The sequence below is a fragment of the Hyla sarda genome, chromosome 1, assembly GCF_029499605.1.
Source record: "Hyla sarda isolate aHylSar1 chromosome 1, aHylSar1.hap1, whole genome shotgun sequence".
Classification (NCBI taxonomy): Eukaryota; Metazoa; Chordata; class Amphibia; order Anura; family Hylidae; genus Hyla; species Hyla sarda.
In genome coordinates this window covers 240,046,958-240,066,149 of record NC_079189.1, presented here as the reverse complement: position 1 = coordinate 240,066,149, position 19,192 = coordinate 240,046,958, and the positions used below count along the sequence as shown (strand labels likewise).

Genomic DNA, 19,192 nt, shown 5'->3' with positions numbered 1-19,192 from the left:
GCTATTTCTGAAAAGTAGTGGATATTCAGAGGCATCTCCAGTCAAGGTCAAATAGGACAAAGTTATGTACCGTAGTTAATCTGTGTGGCACACACTGTATAAACGGTTAGGGGTTGTATGGGGATTTATGTTATGCACTGGCTGGATTTATCTTGTGGAACGAGCATTGGAAACACTGCAATGGGGTATACTTGTCGTTAAATTAAGCTTATTTAAGTAGAATTTCAAAATCTTAGTTATTTTTTAGTAAATGGAGAATTACAGTTAATGTGCTTCCATTCTTGGACTCTTTCCATAAATGTAATACTCATGCTCATTTCATAGGTGCCACATTAGTGATCGTCTCGGGCAGACAGCCAGATTAACTGTTGCTGTTTCCAGGAGACTAAACCATCAACAAGTCACTTGTTTCCATATAGGATACTACTAGTGTACAATATAAACTTGGCTAAAGAATATCATATAGAATTACTTTGATTTCAGTTTTAGGTGATGTATCCAGCAGACATTATACTGATCGTCCCACTACCATTTGCTTATTTCCTAAGTTAAAGGCATAAGGCTTTTTCTGTCTGTATAAAATAAAACCTTACATTAAGGCTTATCCTGTAATATTTTTGAGCCATTTCTTAGCAGTAGATGCTGCTGGTAGAGCCCAATTTCTATATTAAGTATATGTAGTGAGAGATGGGGGTACATATTGGTAAGTACCACCAGCACTTTTAGCTTCTAAATGTCAAGAGTGGAATATGAATTTATATGGTTTGGCAAAGTTAAAATTGTATGAAGAGAGCGGCACTGGTGGTTTGGCATAGTCACAGGCTTTAAATAAAGTTTTACTCTCATCCACCCAAAACCGTATTTGTGGTACAGTATGATGGTATGCTCTAGTAGAAATACTGCTCTTACAGATCTTACTTTGGGTACAAAAACCTTTACCTTTTTCCAAACGAAATCATTGCATCACAAAAGTCAGGTAGCAAAATTAATTTTTTCAACAGGATTATGCTGGTGACAAATTATTATACATTCATAGACTATTGGGGGAGATTTATCAAAACTTGTCCAGAGGAAAAGTTGCTGAGTTTCCCACAATCAGATTGCTTCTTTCATTTTTGAAAAGGCCTCTAAAATTAAAGAAGTGATCAGATTGGTTGCTATGGGCAACTGGTCAACTTTTCCTCTGCACAGGTTTTGATAAATCTACCCCATTAAAGTTGGTATTTCATTTTATTGCCATAATTGTTGGCAATAAAACCTCCAGCTGTTACAAAACTACAACTCCCAGCATGCACTGACAGACCTTACATGCTGGGAGTTGTAGTTATGAAACAGCTGGAGGCACATTGGTTGCGAAAAACTGAGAGTTTGTTACTTAGTGTTTCGCAACCAGTGAGCCTCCAGCTGTTGCAAAACTAGAACTACAGTGCATGCTGTGAGTTGTATTTTTGCAACAGCTGGAGGCACACTGGTTGCAAAACACTGAGTTAGGATACAAACTCTGTTTCACAACCAATGTGTCGCCAGCTGTTGCAAAACTGCAACAATCAGCATGCATTGAGAGTCGAAGGGTTTACTGAGAGTTGTAGTTTTGCAACAGCTGGAGGCACACTGCTACAACTCCCAGCATGTCCTTTGGTAGTTTGTGCATGCTTGGAGTTGTATTACTGCTGGATGCACACTTTTTATTAGAAAAACTGTGCTTTCAGCTGTTGCATAACTACAACCCCCAGCATGCACAAACTACCAAAGGGCATTCTGGGAGTTGTAGTTGGAACTCCAGCTGTTGCAAAACTACAACTCCCAGCATGCCGTTTGGCTGTGCATGCTGGGTTGTTGCTAAGCAACAGCAGGAGGGGAACAGGCCTCACTTCCTGCTGTATCCTGCCGCCGGGACCTCCGCCGCTGCTGCCACTGCTTCTGTCTCCGCCGCACCAGAGGACCCCTGCCGGACCAGGGAGAGGTAAGAGACCCCCGCCGGCCCCGATCTCCGCCATGATCGCCACCCGATCACCACCCAGTGGGGTCGTGATTGGTCGGTCATTCACTCCTGCTGGGTAAGGATAGCCCCATTCACCCTTTTTCTCCAGGTCACAGGGTCACCAGAGACCCGATTGACCCGGAATGGGGGGGTATCAGGATCCCCCCAGGGGTTTGCATGGGGTACCTGCTGATAGATATCAGCAGTCACCCCGGTCCGGTCCCCACGCGGCAGGGGCCGAAATTCCCACGGGCATACAGGTATGCCCTGTGTCCTTAAGTACCAGGGCGTCAGGGCGTACCTTTACGCCCTATGCCTTTAAGGGGTTAAGAGTTCTGATCTGGGAAAAATACTCTTGGGGCCCATCCACACTATGGAAATTCAGTTTCCTCTTTGAATTCAATCAGCGGATTGGGATTAAAGAGTACCTCTCATGATCTTGTTAAATATTATAATCTTCCCAGTTCACTGCCCCATCATGATAAGGGAATGGGTGTTACCCAGCAGGCGTGATATCATCTGAAGCCATACAGGGGAGAACTTCCTCCGTCACTCTTCTACACACGGCCCAGAGCAATTCAGTGTGAGATGACCTATGATTGGATAAGGCTGCAAACCCCCCCCCCCCCTCAGTACTCCAGACTGTATTTTCTGATTTTGGACTTCTGCCAGGCCAGATGGGGGAAATATTCTCCGGGCAAGTAGGGAGACACCTAGTGGCAGCTTTTTTAAACAAGAATAAAACATAGAAAACTTTTTTTTTTTTTTTTTAACAAAGTACATTAGAAAGATTTGTTATTTACCATAAGGAGTAGTACAATAGCAAAAATTAGTTTCACTGAGAGTGCCCTTTTAAATTGACCACTAGGGGTCCTCATACTATCCAGAACATAATCTTGTCTGGCTGTAGCATCATCTTTGTCCCAGCTAAAGCATTGGCTGGAACAAAATCCAGGAAGCGAGCACGGCACTAGCACTTTTCTGAGCTCACTCCTGTCCTTTCAGACTTCTCTCTGCAAACAGAGAGGAGGGGGTAACAGGACAGTCTGCAGTGATTGGATGAAGAGACAGAGAACAGCAGACTGAGGGCAGAAGTGAATGTGGGTGGGCCCAGTGCTTGCACCGGACACGCCCTTTCATGAGCAGTGGATGTCAGAACGAGTGAGCAGAACAGAACAGAGCAGAACAGAGGAATATGTGAGTCAAGTACAGAAGCTAGACACATAAAAAAACATGTGTAAAGCATCTGCATGAACTAGTGAGTAACATATATAAGCATTGTTTTTTTCTGTCATAGGACAGGTAGGCTTTAAAGGGGTACTCCACTGGCCAGTCTTCCGGTTGAGCTCGGAACATCTAGTTCTGAATGCTGTGTGCATGCTGCTGAGGTCGGCCACGCCCCCAATCCAAGTCTACGGAAGGGCCTGACGGCAGGAGGGGTGTGACAAACCCCTGCAGCGTTCGGAACACAGCCGGAGGGCTGGCCAGTGAAGTACCCCTTTAACCCGTGCAAAATTCGGTATCCCATTGACAAACAGGCTTTTTTGGCGGATTCCGCCAAAAGAATAAACCTGTTTTATTCTTTTAGTGGAATCTGAATCCACAACCGGAAGCTGTGCTACAGAACTTCAGCAGTATGCACTGAGCAGCAGAATCCAGTTGAGATCAATGCTGCTGCAAACAGATTCTGCTTGGAATTCCTTATGAGCGGAATATTCATAGGGTGCATGGGCCCTTGGGCTACAAAAATGTATGGTTTACTGGAATTCTGGACTTAAGAATTTGTCATAATTTTTTTTTTTCCACTTGTATTGCATTAAAATAAATGTCACCTATATCAAAACTATACATTTATTTGTTGCCTTCAGATTAAGCCACAACATTTCATACACTGATCAAGAAGACACTCTCCAAGACTTTGGCCTGCAAGCCTTCCAGTTATTATCTGCAGTGGAAGCTTTAGGAGAAAAATTTGGAACAGGTGTGCCTGTCCTATTTCTTCGTGGTTCAGTAAGTATGCAATTATACTCATGATGGCAGTTCAATGATTAATAATATATGCACCCTACACACCAAATAATAAGAATTTTATGGTTAATATAATTTCATTTTCTAATTTCTAATATGAAGGCCCTTCAAATCCACTTCAAAACTGAACTGGTCCCTGAAAAATTCAGATTTTGAAAATTTTGTGAAAAATTGCTGCTGAACTTTGAAGCCCTCTGATGTCTTCCAAAAGTAAAAACATGTCAACTTTATGATGCAATCATAAAGTAGACATATTGTAAATGTGAATCAATATATTATTTATTTGGGATGTCCATTTTACTTATAAGCAGGAAGTAAAAAAAAAAAATGCAAAATTTTCCAATTTTTCATCAAATTTTGGAATTTTTCACCAAGAAATGTTGCAAGTATCCAAAAATGTTACCACTAACATAAAGCAGAATATGTCACGAAAAAACAATCTTGGAATCAGAATGAAAAGTGAAAGCATCCCAGAGTTATTAATGCTTAAAGTGACAGTGGTCAGATGTGCAAAAAATGCCCGGGTCCTTAAAGGGGTACACCGCCCCTAGACATCTTATTATGCCCTATCCAAAGGATAGAGGATAAGATGTCAGATCGCGGAGGTCACGCTGCTGGGGACCCCGGGATCTCGGCTGTGGCACCCCGCTTTCATTACTGGCGGCCGTCACCAGTTTGCTCTGTGCAGTAATGAAAGCGGGGTGCTGCAGCCGAGATCCCGGGGATCCAAAGGATAGGGGATAAGATGTCTAGGGGCAGAGTACCCCTTTAAGGTTCAAATGGGCTGAGTCCTTAAGGGGTTAAAGGACCCATCTATATTCAAGGACAAGAGTTATTAGTGCTGCAAAAGTCTAGATAACATACAGGGTTTCTTTTAGGTGAATAAATCTAAATAAGTTTAGGCTGGATTTTGACATTGCAGTGGTTGCAGAATTCAGGTAGTGAAATCCACATTTAAGTTACAGTTACAGTTAGTTACAGTGTAAATGATTTGCACCAGATTCCATCTTTGTGGCAGATTTTCACCAAGGCTAAGTGTCCACCAAAATACATGCCTACAAAGAATGGTGACATACTGTATAAACATATTGGTATAATGTAGAGTCATAGAACAATGAAACACGGAAAACACATTGGCCCTGATTTACTATTGTAAACCCGACGAGTTTTTTCGGGTTGTGCGCCAGAATTTGGCGCACTGCGAAAGAATTTGGGCCAGAACAATAAAAATAAGCCAATAACTCTCCCATTTTACTGAGAAAACCCGGAAAGGGGCATGGTCGTCTGGGAAAGGGGGCATGGTCAAAGAAAAAAGGGGCATGGAAAACCCCACTACTAAGAAACTCAGAGCATGTGTTCAAAAAAAAAAAAAAGGCAAAACATAGGATAAAGTGCAAAATGTAGGGAAAAATTTGTAAATGCTGTGAAAAATATCGGTCTGGGAAAAAAACCCACAAAGAAACCTACACTTCACTCTTAGTAAATCAGGGCCATTGTTAACTTGTATGTACATGTGACACTGAAACTCATGTAGACAGTTACTGTTGAAACACCTACAATAATAAACCAGGTTTATTCTATATGTACATAAGCAGATCTATATACAAAATCGTAACACACCACATAGACAAATAAAATAAATGTGCTTTTTATCTTTGTATAGTTCAGTTCTTATTTGACTTGTTTTCCTGCACCTGTATGTTTTGTCCCTCAGATAACTATGTACAGATGGGCTTTCAGGTATTCCTGAATCAGACCACAGGAGGAGATCAGGTTTCGTCTTATTATTTGAAAACTAGTCAGTCTGCTGTAGTAAAAGTTCTCCTGGGAACTTTCGAATTAGGAAGTTGCATTTGATGAAATCTTATACCGCCTTTGTGACAGTGAAAGATTAAGAGCTCTCCAGAAAGGAAACCTCAAATATAAAATATAAAAACAACAAAGAAATGAAAGGTTTGCCCAGTTTTAATGAGATGTTACAGAACTGAGTCAATATAAGGACTCAGTCAACAAAGGCTGCGATCTGCCTAATGCATATAATGTGAAGTTATCAATTTCACTTAATTATTAGTCAATGTTTCTTTTAATAAAACGAAAAAAAAAAAAAAAACTTTATTGTACAATTTAGGCTTTGCGCATATTGACACACTTAACATGAAGCTCCCATCTGGAGTATGAAGTGAGGGAATTATAGACAATTCTAGTCTTAAATCAATGCCTTTACAAGCAGAAAGGATTTCCACAATAAATTCTCTATTGCTGCCCTGCAGACACAGTACAGTGTAAGCAGAGTTAGGGCAGCCTGCATTCTGTGAATGTTCAGTAGGATTAACCCCTTAACGACCCTAGAAATTTTGATTTTCTCATTTTCATTTTTTCCTCCTATCCTTCTAAGAGTCGTAAAGCTTTTATTTTTCTATCTACCATATGAGAGCCATATGTTGTTTTTTAGATTAACAGTACTTAGTAATAAAACCTTTCATTTTATAAAATATACTGGAAAAGAAAAAAATGTGTCTGAGAGGAAATGGGTAAAAAATCCTATGGAAATACCCCTTTAAGCAGACTAAAGATCTGGGGGAGACAGCATTTTAAGTGGGTGTAGCAATGTGAGGGTGGAGCTACAAAGGGAGAGACCAAAGTGGCGGGACCACTTAATGTTGCATGACGCTACAAAATTGAGCTTTAGGCTCTTCAGGAAACAGTGAATTCAGGAGACAGTGCTTCAGGCAGCACTGTGGAAGCCAGTGTGTGTGAAGCCAGAACAAGGGCTCTCTACAGCCTCTTATTTAATACATTAATTATCCTGTAATGATCCCGATTTGTATCCGGTATTGTACTCCAGAGCTGTACTCACTATTCTGCTGGTGGGGTCACTGTGAAGATACATTACATTACTTATCCTGAGTAATATCCTGTATTACACTTTATAGATGTAGTCACCATTCTGTTTGTGGGGTTACTGTATATATATACATTACATTATTTATCCTGCCCTGATCCTGAGTTATATCCTGTGTTAAACTCTAGAGCTGTAGTCACTATTCCGCTGGTGGGGTCAATATGTACATTGGTACTGGTACTGATTCTGCGGATACAGAGTCCCCCAGATCCCTCTGTCCTCCAGACTCTCTGTACCATAGATTTCTCTGTACGCCAGACCCCCTCTGTACGCCAGACCCCTCTGTATATTCTATCTGCCAGGACTTTCCTGATGATGTAATTGAAGGTCCTGGCAGATAGAATGTAAGTTCCTGTGCTTCTGTGGGCTTTGTACACCCTGGACAGGTTTAGGTCCACATTCACACTACTGCATTTAGCAGCAATTTGTGGCAAAAAAAATCAAAATTTTACACAAATTGTGGCAAAATGTATTAGTGTTTGTGAATGTGGACCAAAAGCTGTCCAGTGTGTCCCTTTTGTATTGCCCAGGTTTAAAGGGTTTCTCCGGTGCTTAGACATCTTATCCCCTATCCAAAGGATAGTGGATTAGATGCCTGATCGCGGAAGTCCCGCAGCTGGGGACGCCCGTGATCATGCACGTGGCACCCCGTTTGTAATCAGTCCCCGGAGCGAGTTCGCTCCGGGTCTGATTACGGGCGACTACAGGGCCGGCGGCGTGGGACGTCACGCCTCCGCCCCCGTGTGACGTCACCCTCCGCCCCTCAATGCAAGCCTACGGGAGGGGGCGTGATAGCTGTCACACGGGGGCGGAGGCGTGACGTCACACGCCACCGGCCCTGTAGTCACCCGTAATCAGACCCGAAGCGAACACGCTCCGGGGACTGATTACAAACGGGGTGCCGCGTGCATGATCACGGGCGTCCCCAGCTGCGGGACTCCCGCGATCAGGCATCTTATCCTCTATCCTTTGGATAGGGGATAAGATGTCTAAGCACCGGAGAACCCCTTTAACCCTCCCCCCAACACCTACCATGAGCTTAATACCAGTCACATTCAAGTCTTCTGTCCCTGCAGCCTGCTCCTCTTTGGCAGGTGGGGAGCTCCCAGCATGCACTGGTTTTTTTTCTCCTTTTTTTTTTTTTTTTATAACTTTATATTTATTTGTATTTATATTTTTCAAAAATAAACAATGACAACAGCAATATATAAGATGGAATCACATCAAAAGTACAATCTTATCAAACAATAAGAGCATAAAGCGTAATACAAAAAACTGGTGACATGCAGTAAACTGGGATCCATTAAAGCATAACATATCCAAATTTAAACACCAAAACATAAGCTATGGCAATGAAAGGGAGAACTGAAATAGAGCTCAGCAAACATGGCAAGGGGGACCAAGCCCAGTAGGTTACTAAGAAGCCAGCAATATGTATAGAAAAATAGAACAGTCTACCAAAACAAAAGAAACTTAAAACAAAAACCACACACATTACACAGCACAAGGACAGGACAGAACAAAAGTGAAAACGAAGGAAGGCAGGTGGGGGTGGGGGGTGTTATCAGGGGGGTTGTCTGTCTACATAGTGCTCCCAAGGCTCCCAGATGGAAGTGAACATATTCTCCATATTAGTGAGGAAAGCAGTAAGATATTTCAGAGGACAAATCTCCCGAATACCAGCCTGCGATCAAGAAGAGACTTGAGGGGCAGACCCCTTCCAAAACTTTGCTTTCAGCACTTTAGCTGCCAAGAGTATATGTAGGAGCAGCTTAACACTTTTTCCCCATACTATTGGGGGAAAGATGGAGGAGGTGCACCATGGGGTCCAGGGGTACAGAAATTTCTAAAATGCTTGTTAGTAAACGACCCACCTCAACCCCAGAATCCAACAATTAATAGGCAGGACCAAAAAATATGATATGTTGGTCCCACTCCCCTCCCGCAGTGCCAACATAAGGACGGAATAGCAACTCTGGGGTATTATACCATCCCATGATCAACTGTTACTGAGTCTCCTTGTAAGCCATGCATATAGAGGCCTTAGCACTGGTGGCAGCAGCCCCGTGGAGGGGGGGGGTTGACTGGGGGGGTTAAGTGTCCCTTCATTATTGGTCCCCTCGCTTGAATTCCTGGGGGTATCTGGGTCCCGATGCCTATGCCTTTCACTTAATACTTTTTTTCCCTGAATATAATGAATTATTATAGAAATCAGTGACAGATAGTGGATGAGGGTAGAGAATCCCTGGAGGATAGCACACATGGGCTGAAGAAATAGAGGAGAGAGAATACAAGGCAGTCTACAGGAGGGAATTATAAAAGCTTTATACAAGTGTAATGAGAAAATAGAGCTCACACAGCAAGATTCCGAGGCCGTAGAAGCAAAACTAAGCAACCTTTAAAAAAAAAATTAAAAAAAAAATGTTTCACCATAATAAGTACAAAGCAAGAAAAAATGCTTTCCAAGGGTGTCCATATCCTGTAAGTCAAAACAAACTTTTACGCAACTGAATTTTTATTTGTATTAATTTTTATGAATCTGTTTGACATATCCTTTAGAAAAAATATGATAGTTGGTATATGTTTGCAACTGTAATGCAAAAACACAATGTGGTGTCAAAGTAGAGTATGATCTTTGTGTTGCTGTCTGTTACTAAAAACTTAGTTTTACTTACAATTGAATTATAGACATCACAAAGATTGCCAGACAGATTTCGCCGACATCCTCTTTTCGGTAAAGGAAGAGATGTATCAGAGGTTTTTTGGAAGGCCCTGGCAAGGCAGCTGATTTCTGAAGGATTCCTCCAAGAGTTGTCTGGTCGAACCAAGTTTGCAATTACATGTGGCCTTACATCCAAGGTAATGCGTTGTCATATTTTTTCTGTACTCCACATCTTCCATTGTTAGCTGGTTATATTTCTCCTTTTGATTGTAAGGGTATATTCACACAGTGTATTTACGTTGTGTATTTTCTGCAGTGGATTTGTGTGTATAAAATCCTCCGTATAATACAGTAATAGCAAAGTGCATGGGAATGTAGAAACAAAATTTGCAATACAGAACATGGAGAATATAACAGTTTTTACATAGTCAAGTTAACCCCTCCTGACGCACCTGCCACCACTGGTAACGTGCCCTTTTTCTTAGTTCACACCTAAAAGTTTTGAGATTCGTTTTGAGATAAATGTACGTCCTGGTGTGGTGGTATTTAAAGCACCAGTGTGGTGGTATTTAAATAAGCAGAGCTTCATTCCTGTACTAACTTCTGCATTAGGAGTCCTTATCTCCCCTTACTTGAGCTTACAAACCTTAAAGGAAATCTTTTACCATTGTCACCTGCACTAACCTGTCGGTACCGACAGATAGTGCAGGTGGCACTGATGACAACGGTACTTATCTTGTCCCGTTCTGTGGCAGGGGTCTCCAGTAATCTTCTCAATTAAGCTTCTGCTGCGGCCCATCTTGAAGCACGGGCGGAGCTTAGTGACGTCACCGCTGATGTTCTCTAGCAGTGGGACCCAGCAGGGAGCAGCTCCGTCCATGCCCCAAGCCGCTGCTGCTCTCTCTTGGTACAGACAGGTTAGTGCAGGTGACAATGGTAACAGATTTCCTTTGCCAGAAGCAGCAGCAGAGCCATCTATGAGGGTTACACAGTTTCTACAACAACAATATGGTATAATAATGTTTTAATGAAGACTAATTAGAAAGTTGCTTAATTGTGCATTTAGAAAAAAAAATTGTAAAATGTTTGTGAATGATGAAATGTACTCCTTTCTATAGGGTAGAAACTGGATGAGTAAAGCCAATTGTCAATCATGCCCAAGTCTTTTGTTGACACCAAATGAAGAATTGTGTCCTCGTAAATTTGTGGCACCAAGGTAATTCTGTAAGCTTACACTACACATACATATATTGGGGAAGATTTATCAAAACATCTGTAGAGGAAAAGTTGACCAGTTGCCTGTAGCAACCAATCAGCACACTTCTTTTATTATTGAAAAGGCTTCTGAAAGATGCTTAAAGGGGTATTCTGGCCGTAGACCTCTTATCCCCGTCACGCCAACGTCTCTGTCTCGGAAGCCGCGCCCGGCACAGAATGCCTGGAGCCGTGCCGAGATTGCGGGGGGGGGGGGGGTCCTTTGGATAGGGGATAAGATGTCTAAGGCCGGAATACCCCTTTAAAGGGTACCTCTCATCAAATAAACTTTTGATATATTTTAGATTAATGAATGTTGAATAACTTTCCAATAGCATGTTAATGAAAAATATGCTTCTTTCTATTGTATTTTTCCCGATCAGTCCTGTCAGCAAGCATTTCTGACTCATGCTGGAGTCCTAAACACTCAGAGCTGCCAGCCTGCTTTGTTCACAGCCAAACAGGCTGTGAACAAAGCAGGCTGGCAGCTCTGAGTGTTCTCCTTTGTGGAAAAACGCAGACTGGCAACTCGTAGTGTTTAGGACTCCAGCATGAGTCTGAAATGCTTGCTGCCAGGACTGGTAGGGAGACCCCTAGTGGTCATTTCTTCAAAGTGGAAAATTAAATAGAAAGAAGCATATTTTTTAATAACATGCAATTGTAAAGTTATTCTGCATACATTAATCTATAATATATCAAAAGTTTTTTTGATGAGAGGTACCCTTTAAGGCTTCAAAGCAGCTGTCAATCCACGGCCCCTTTTACACTCTGTATTAAGATCAATATTTCACATCCGCATTTGTAAGCTATAACTAGGATTTGGGCAAAATCTTTAGTATGTTTTTTCTTTATATGTTTCTACAGAGAAATACATTGGCCTTAATTTACTAAGTGTTGTTTTCTTTGTGAGCTTTTTTTTCCCCAAAATATATTTTTTCACAGTATTAACTAATTTAATAATACATTTTGCACTTTCCCCTACATTTTCCTTTTTTTTTTTTATGACTGCTCGAAGCTATGGGGTTTTGCCTCAGCTCCAATCCACACATTTTCTGGCCACGCCCCTTTTTAAGGTTTTCTCAGTAAAATGGAAAGTTGGTTGGGTTTCTTTCAGTTCTGGCGCAAAGCGCCAGGATCTGGCACACAACTCGACAAAGCAGGTCGGGTTTACAATAGTAAATCAGGGCCATTGAATGTGTTTTTTTATACATAAAAATATTTTCAAACATATACAAATAAATAGGATTATCACTTTAGTACCCCCCTCCAAAAAAAGTGTCCCATAAAGAAGCACTTTAGTTCACAATATTGTGGGTTTTTTTACCTTCTATTTGGTTGCTATAATTTCCGGCCACTAGACTTCCCCATACAGGCTAATTTAATATTCAGTTCCTGGCAGAGTCATCTTTGAACTCACAGCTTGTTACTTGGTTCCCTGCAGCAGGAGCTGAAAGACAGGGAGATTTATCAAAAACTGTTTAGAGGAAGAGTGGCGCAGTTGCTCATAGCAACCAATCAGATTGTCTCTTTCCTTTTTCAGAGGCCTTTAAAAAAAGAAAGAAGCAATCTGATTGATTGTTATGGGCACCTGGTCAACTTTTCCTCTACACAGGTTTTGATACGTCTTCCCCCACAGAGTCAGGAAATGAAAGCGAACACAGCTTGCTCAGGGACACACTCCTTGCTAGGAAGAGGAATGCAGGGGACATGAGCAGGCTTTCAGAGCATATATGTGACATGACTTGACTTTACTGAAAACAGGTAAAAATGCTATGAAAATGATGCTAATTGCATTGCGAGTAACATTCAAGGGTTTTCTTTTTGTTAGTGACAGATACGCTTTAAGGGCCCCTTCACACTTTGTATTTTCCTAGCGGAATTCCAGTCCAGCAACTTCCTATTATTTTCAATGGGAATCTGCTGCTCCATTGACAATACATAATCTCTGTTGAGGACGTTTTGCCATAGATATTTCAGAATTCAGACTTCGCCAAAAGAATGAACATTCTTTTTTCATTCTTTTTGTGGAATCCACTCAGAAATGCATTGCCGTCTAGGAGGCCGCATGTTTTCTACTGTTCATAGCCCCGGCTTGTTCTGCCATTGCTCACTACAGATGGAATCTTTGCCTGGAATATCTTCCGCCAAAGATTCCATAGTGTAAATTATCCTAATTGTCATTGTTGAATACACAGCCAGAAATGAGAACTTGACACCACTGTTCTCTGGATAAATGGGATCACAGCATTCAAATCAAAACTAAATAAAGGCTAAACTAACATAGATTAAAAGGAAAATAGATCGAGTCCGCTTTGGGCAAAAGAAGGGACTGGAAAGGAAGAACACTAGATTAGAAATTGTTATGTATTTTGGATTTTTTACATGTGTATTTTTAAATAGTTTGCAGTCACATTCTCCAATGGTTAAGCAGCGATTACCGGATGCAGCATCAAATAAGCCTGAAGCTGGCATTCAGGTTAGTTTCTTACTTTTTTGTATTTTTTCATTCATTTGTATTGATGGCATGGCACTTTTTTCATGAGTTTATTTGCATTTTCAGAAAGCCTTTTTGAAAGACAAGTTTACATATCAAGAACCTGGGAAGCTTTCAAAAACTTCAGAACTCCCCTCAACCAGGTATTTTTAGCAGGCATTAATTATTTACTTAGTTAGAGGTTAAATTGGAATTAACAGTATAAAATTATTAGTATACTGCATCTGCCATTATTAAACCAGCTGCATAAATCTCTTTTTATTAATTTACTTTAAGGGCTTGTAGTGCGGTTGACATTGTTGATTATATTTACCACAGGCCGATCCGTCACTCCGTTCACCGTTATCCTCCTTATTCAGGTGTCAGGCTGACGCTGCTTTCTCAAGTCTGCTTGTAACTGGGCAGAATGAGGAAGCAGCAGCCGTAATCTCATCGTGCTCTTGGAGCGCTGCCTGTGCCCCAAGCCTGCCGCCTAATTAACTGGTGAATGTGGCCACGGATCGGCCAGTAGTACGTATATTCATCAGTGTCACCCGCACTACAAGCCTGTACCAACAGGTTAGTGTGCGTGTCACTGATGACAGGTTCATTTTAAATGTGTATTGTCACTTAGAAAAACTTTTGAATATTTGACCTCATTAGGAATGCTGCCAAAAATGACGAGTGTAAATATTGTCTAAACTGTGTTTGACTGTATAAGAGCTGTTTCATGAATAAACTCTTATACAGTCTAACCCAGTTTGGACAATATTTATATTCATGGGAGGAATCGCCTTACACTGGTCATTTTCGGCAGAATTCTCTATGCGCTTAATTATCCAGTTTCTGACTGGACCACAGTGGAGAACAATTTGGATCTTGCGTTCCTGCTAAGGTGTTGCACTCTCAGTGAAACACACTTCGGTAAGAGGCTGTCTTTTATCCTGATTACCCCATAATCCTGACGTACTTTCTGAGGGAGCGCTGTTGTTTTTTTCTTTATCTCTAATGAGATTATCTCTTAGAAAAACTTTTGACATGTTACAGAGACATGCCAAAAATTTTGATTGGGCGGGGTGTCAGTGCTGAGACTCCTACTTATAAGCATGAGAATAAAAATGAGCCAGGAGATGCGAGTTTCATCACTGTCCCCTGGCTCGCATCAATCTTTGTCTCACTGCTCCATTATAATCCTATGATGCTGCTCACATCTCTCAGACCGTTCTCCTGAAGTGACAGTGACACTTTATTAATGGTATTGATCTCATTTACTTTAGAAATGTTCAATGGCTCTCTTTAGCAACCACTGGGGGGGTAGTGTATATTTATAACTCTATAAAGTAGATAAGATGTAGGATGTTTAGGACGCAAATTAAACTGTTCTCATCTTGGGCACTTATGTGTTTTTATCTTTTTTAAGTGTTTTGAGACACAATTCACCACGCAAACCATACAAACCTCCAGAACCAGCTGTGTCACCAAGAGAAATTGAGCTGCAGGTGAGTTAAAAGTGTTGAGAGTGACTGGCGTGTGTGGTCAGCTAGTTGGCCAATAGACCTAAAGCTAGGTAAATTGCTTTAATCTGTTTTTGTGCAGGTACTTAAATGTCCATGATAGATGCATTTAAGACATGGACCTAACCAAGCTTTTCCGCAAAACTAGTTTCCATAGTTTAAATATACAAACGTTAGCCCCTTAAAGCACATTTATTTGGGGTTTTAAAATATACATCCAGAATTTTAAGCCCCCTCGACCTTTAGCTCAAGCTTGGTGAGAGGCAGGCCATGTGGAATGCACTGCCCAGTGTGACCTGGTTCGCAACCTTTTTCATGACTGTACACCCAAAGGGTGAAAGTATGTCCGCAGGTACCCCTCGCGCGGAACTTACGTTCGAGGGGTACCCACGGACAAAATAAGTAATAACACGCATTATGAAAATAAGTACTTTTATCGGATAATGGCAAAAGGGGATCGGGGGGGGGGGGGGATAATGGCACAAGGGGATTAAGATGGGGGGGGGCAATGGCAAAAGGGGATCAGAGGGAGGGGGGATAATGGCACAAGGGATTAAGATGGAGGGGGGGAATAATCATTATCTCCCCCCTCCATTTTAATCCCCTTCTGCCATTATTCCCCCTCCCTCTGATCCCCTTTTGCCATTATTGCCCCCCCTCTTAATCCCCTTATTCCATTATCTCTCCCCATCTTTTTTTCTGTAATTCATTATGCCGCTTTTAGTACTTTGTGTGGTTACAGTCCTAATAATGTAATACCTGTCAAAATAAGAACTGTGGTATGTTGTGGTGTGCTTAGCCGCTTATCAGAATAAGATTATTGAAGACTTTAACTGGGGAGTTTTTCTTTTCCACAGACTTCACTGTATGGCAAACTTGTAACAGCTAGACAAAAAATTGCCAGCGAGAAGGATATCCCACCGGCCGTATTAGCAACTAACAAGGTGCTTGTGGATATGGCTAAATTTAGGTACATGTTTTTCTTTTGAATTTCAGTATTTTAAAAAATGTTAGTTTTTTTTGAAAAGTTAGAGGTCCATTCTCTGATGGAAACCTCCAAGCCTAAATACATCTTTCTGTATAAATGACTGACTTTTGAGGCACAAAAAAGTAGAAGTCCTTTCAAAATAGGTCGGGTGAGGGAACGAAAATATAATAGTACACATATAGCAATTTTGTATATAAATGAATTATCCTATAAATTTATTTGCGAACCGCTCACATCAATCTAAATATAAGAAGTTGTAACTATATCTTTGGGTGATCCTTTACCTTTTATTGAATGTTTCCTTTCTTATTAGCCCATCATTGCCATGATTGGAGGCTTGTGAACAGGCAGCATCACTGCAGCTTTTTGATACTGGGACCTTCCACCATGCTGTAGCTAAAGTATTGAGTACTTCAATTCTCCGACAAGCAGAGAGAATGTTAATTATTGTCCATGTTCCATCTCTTCTCTGCTTGTCAGTGAAGCTATGGATGTCGCTGTGTCTGCTCTTTTTCTTCAAGTGAAGAGGGGAACAGTTTGCACATGCATGTCCAATGATACAGAGCATGAAAGGTGGAAGGCCTGAAGGGTGAGGAGACCTAACACTAAGGGACTCTATAACAATACTGTAGTAAATATATCACACATAAACATTTTTTATTTTTGAGTGTAAATTGATTAAATGTACATGCTTCTGTGTTCTGGAATGTAATTTAATTTGTTGGATTATTTAAAGAAAGCCTGACTGATTAATCATGTTTTCTTTAAAACCCCACTCATTATCTTAGGCAAAATTTAAATAATGTACATACTTTTTATTGCTTGGCTGGTTGCCACCAGCACTTGCAAAGAAGGATGAAATGAAAGTTGAGCTTTTACAGAAAACATTGGTGTATTACACACTTGATATGTAGTAGCTGTGACAGAGGAAACAAATACAGTATTTTATATAATATATTGTCATGAGGAATATTTGCAAAATCTCATCTCACTCTTCATACATTAAATATACTGACTACTTGTATGCCACAAAGTTACAGACCCTGTACTCATGTCAATGCAAGACCAATACGAGTTTATAAATGTTTTTATTGTATTTTATTTATGGTATTTATCTTATTTAGAAAAAGGTATTGGCATAACATTCTTGTTCAAATCAATCAGTCTTTCTGTTACTTCTTAATACATCTGCAGGCCAACTACCATTGAAAGTATGAAAAAAATTGATGGAGTGTCCGAGGCAAAGGCTAATATGCTGGCACCCCTTGTGGAGGTTGTGAAGGAATTCTGCCTCGCTAACAGTTTAAAGGTATTGTACATTTATAGTTTGATATTTTCTGCTGTACATACAGTGCATTTGGAAAGTTTATAGACTTTCCCTTTTTTTCACATTTTGTTATGTTTATGTCTTAAAAAAAAAAAAAATTCCCATCATTCCGCATGTAGTACCTCATAATGGCAAAGTGAAAACAAAATTTGCTAATTAATCAAAAAGGAAATAATTAAATTTTGCATGGACATAAGTATTCATACCTTTTTCTATGACACTTAAAAATTTGCGGTGAAGGCCTCCCATTTCTCTTGGTCATCTTGGAGATGTTTCTAATCCTTGATTGGAGTCATCGGTGGTAAATTCAGCTGATTGGACATTATTTGGATAGACACAGCCCTGTCTATATAAGGTCTCATAGCTGTGCATATCAGAGAAAAAAAATAAGGTAGAAAGTACAGCCTGTAGAGCTTAGAGACAGGATTGTGTGGAGGCTTTGAAAGTTCCCAAGAACATGAGGACATCCATAATTCCTAAATGGAAGATGTTAGGAACAACCAGGACTCTTCCTTGAGATGACCGCCCCGCCAAACTAAGTAATTGGGTAGATCTTGTTAAGAGGTGACCAAGAGCCCAATGGTCATTCTGGTTGAGCTCCTGTGTGCAGATGAGAGAAGCTTCCAGAAGATCAACCATTAGGCTAAGTTTCCACTTGTTTTTTTTTCTGGCAGTTTTTGGAAAACTGCCACTGCAGTTTTTGAGCCAAAGTCAGAAGTGTATCCATAAGGGAGGAGAAGTGTAAGTCCTTCCTTTATATGTCCTATTACTTTTGAATACATTTCTGGCTTTGGCTCAAAAACTGCAGTGGCAGTTTTCCAAAAACTGCCAGAAAAAAAACTAAGTGGAAACTTAGCCTTACTGCTCATCACATACCCAATTCCATTCCTACATTGAAGCATGGTGATAGCAGCATCATGCTGTGGGGATGTTTTCAGTGGCTGGGAGCGGAAGACTGGTCAGGGTTGAGAAAAAGCTGAATGTACAGAGTCATTCTTTGGACCTTGGATTGAGCATGAAGTTCACCTTTCAACAAGACAATGACCCTTAGCACACAGCCAAGACAACGTATGAGTAGCTTATGGACAACTCTGAACATCCTTGAGTTGCCCAGTTGAGCCTTGACTTCGAACATCGAAATCGAACATCTCTGGATAGACCTGAAAATGGCTTCCACCAACAGTTATGGATGCCTCAAAACAGGGTTAGATACATTGCTAGAGCAAAATAACTTTCTCTTTCGCTCTTCATTGGGGGACACCTATACTGATTGGTATATGCTCTTGCCATTAGGAGGCGCTGACACTAGGAAAAAGTCAGCTCCTCCCTGGCAGGATATACCCGCCCACCGGAAGTGAGGTCACCAGTTTTAGCTAGTGTCAGTAGGAGGCAAGACACATGACTGGTGCTCTCCAGACCTGGTCTTTTTTTATTGTTTTCTTGTAAGGGCTGTTTAGTTCTTTACTCCCTTTTGTTTCCTTTTTTCAGGTGGGGGTTTAGGAACATTGCGCTACCTGTTCCCCCATATTCGATGAAGGGGCACAGGCATAGAGTATGTACTGTTAACCCCTTCTCGCCAATGGCCAGTGCCTGGAGGCTGTACCTTGGGTCCGGGTCCCCCACTTGCTCCTGCTCACCCCGCTATCTTAGCCTGGTATGATGCAGCATGGCCATAAGCTAGTTAAAGACTGAAGATTTCAGGGTGAGTATGTCCAGGTTTGAGGGAAGTATACGACCTCTTACCCCCCCCCCCCCCCCTTTCTTCAGGTGTCCCTCTTGCATGGCTGGCACTCAAGGGTAAACCCTACTTTTTCATGGGCTATGGACTCTATCAATAAGGGTAGTGATCACCAACATGTGGGGCAAGGGCGCTTATTGGAAGCGTTCATTTTATTGTAGGTGGGGGCCTTCTATAGACTCTCCGTATTACTTTCACTCTCATCCACAGGGTCAGATGAGCTGAGAGTGCGCTCACTGACTTGCGGACGAACTGTAAGGGAGCTGATCTCAGCTCCATTGCGCAGCAGCCTGCCTTTACCTTCAGCCGCCAGGGGAGATTCATT

At 41.3% G+C, this 19,192-nt stretch overlaps 1 protein-coding gene across 2 annotated transcripts in view; it reads left to right on the top strand.

Annotated features, from left to right (window-relative positions):
* The window catches only part of WRN (WRN RecQ like helicase), a gene marked incomplete in the record, with an annotated part of 240,253 nt that overhangs the window by 197,590 nt on the left and 23,471 nt on the right, over positions 1–19,192 (top strand). For both annotated transcript variants that reach the window (XM_056569404.1, XM_056569396.1), the window contains 8 exon segments: positions 3,850–3,991; positions 9,600–9,770; positions 10,692–10,789; positions 13,228–13,303; positions 13,388–13,464; positions 14,721–14,799; positions 15,672–15,784; positions 16,997–17,111. In XM_056569404.1, the coding sequence (XP_056425379.1) occupies positions 3,850–3,991; positions 9,600–9,770; positions 10,692–10,789; positions 13,228–13,303; positions 13,388–13,464; positions 14,721–14,799; positions 15,672–15,784; positions 16,997–17,111 (871 nt within the window).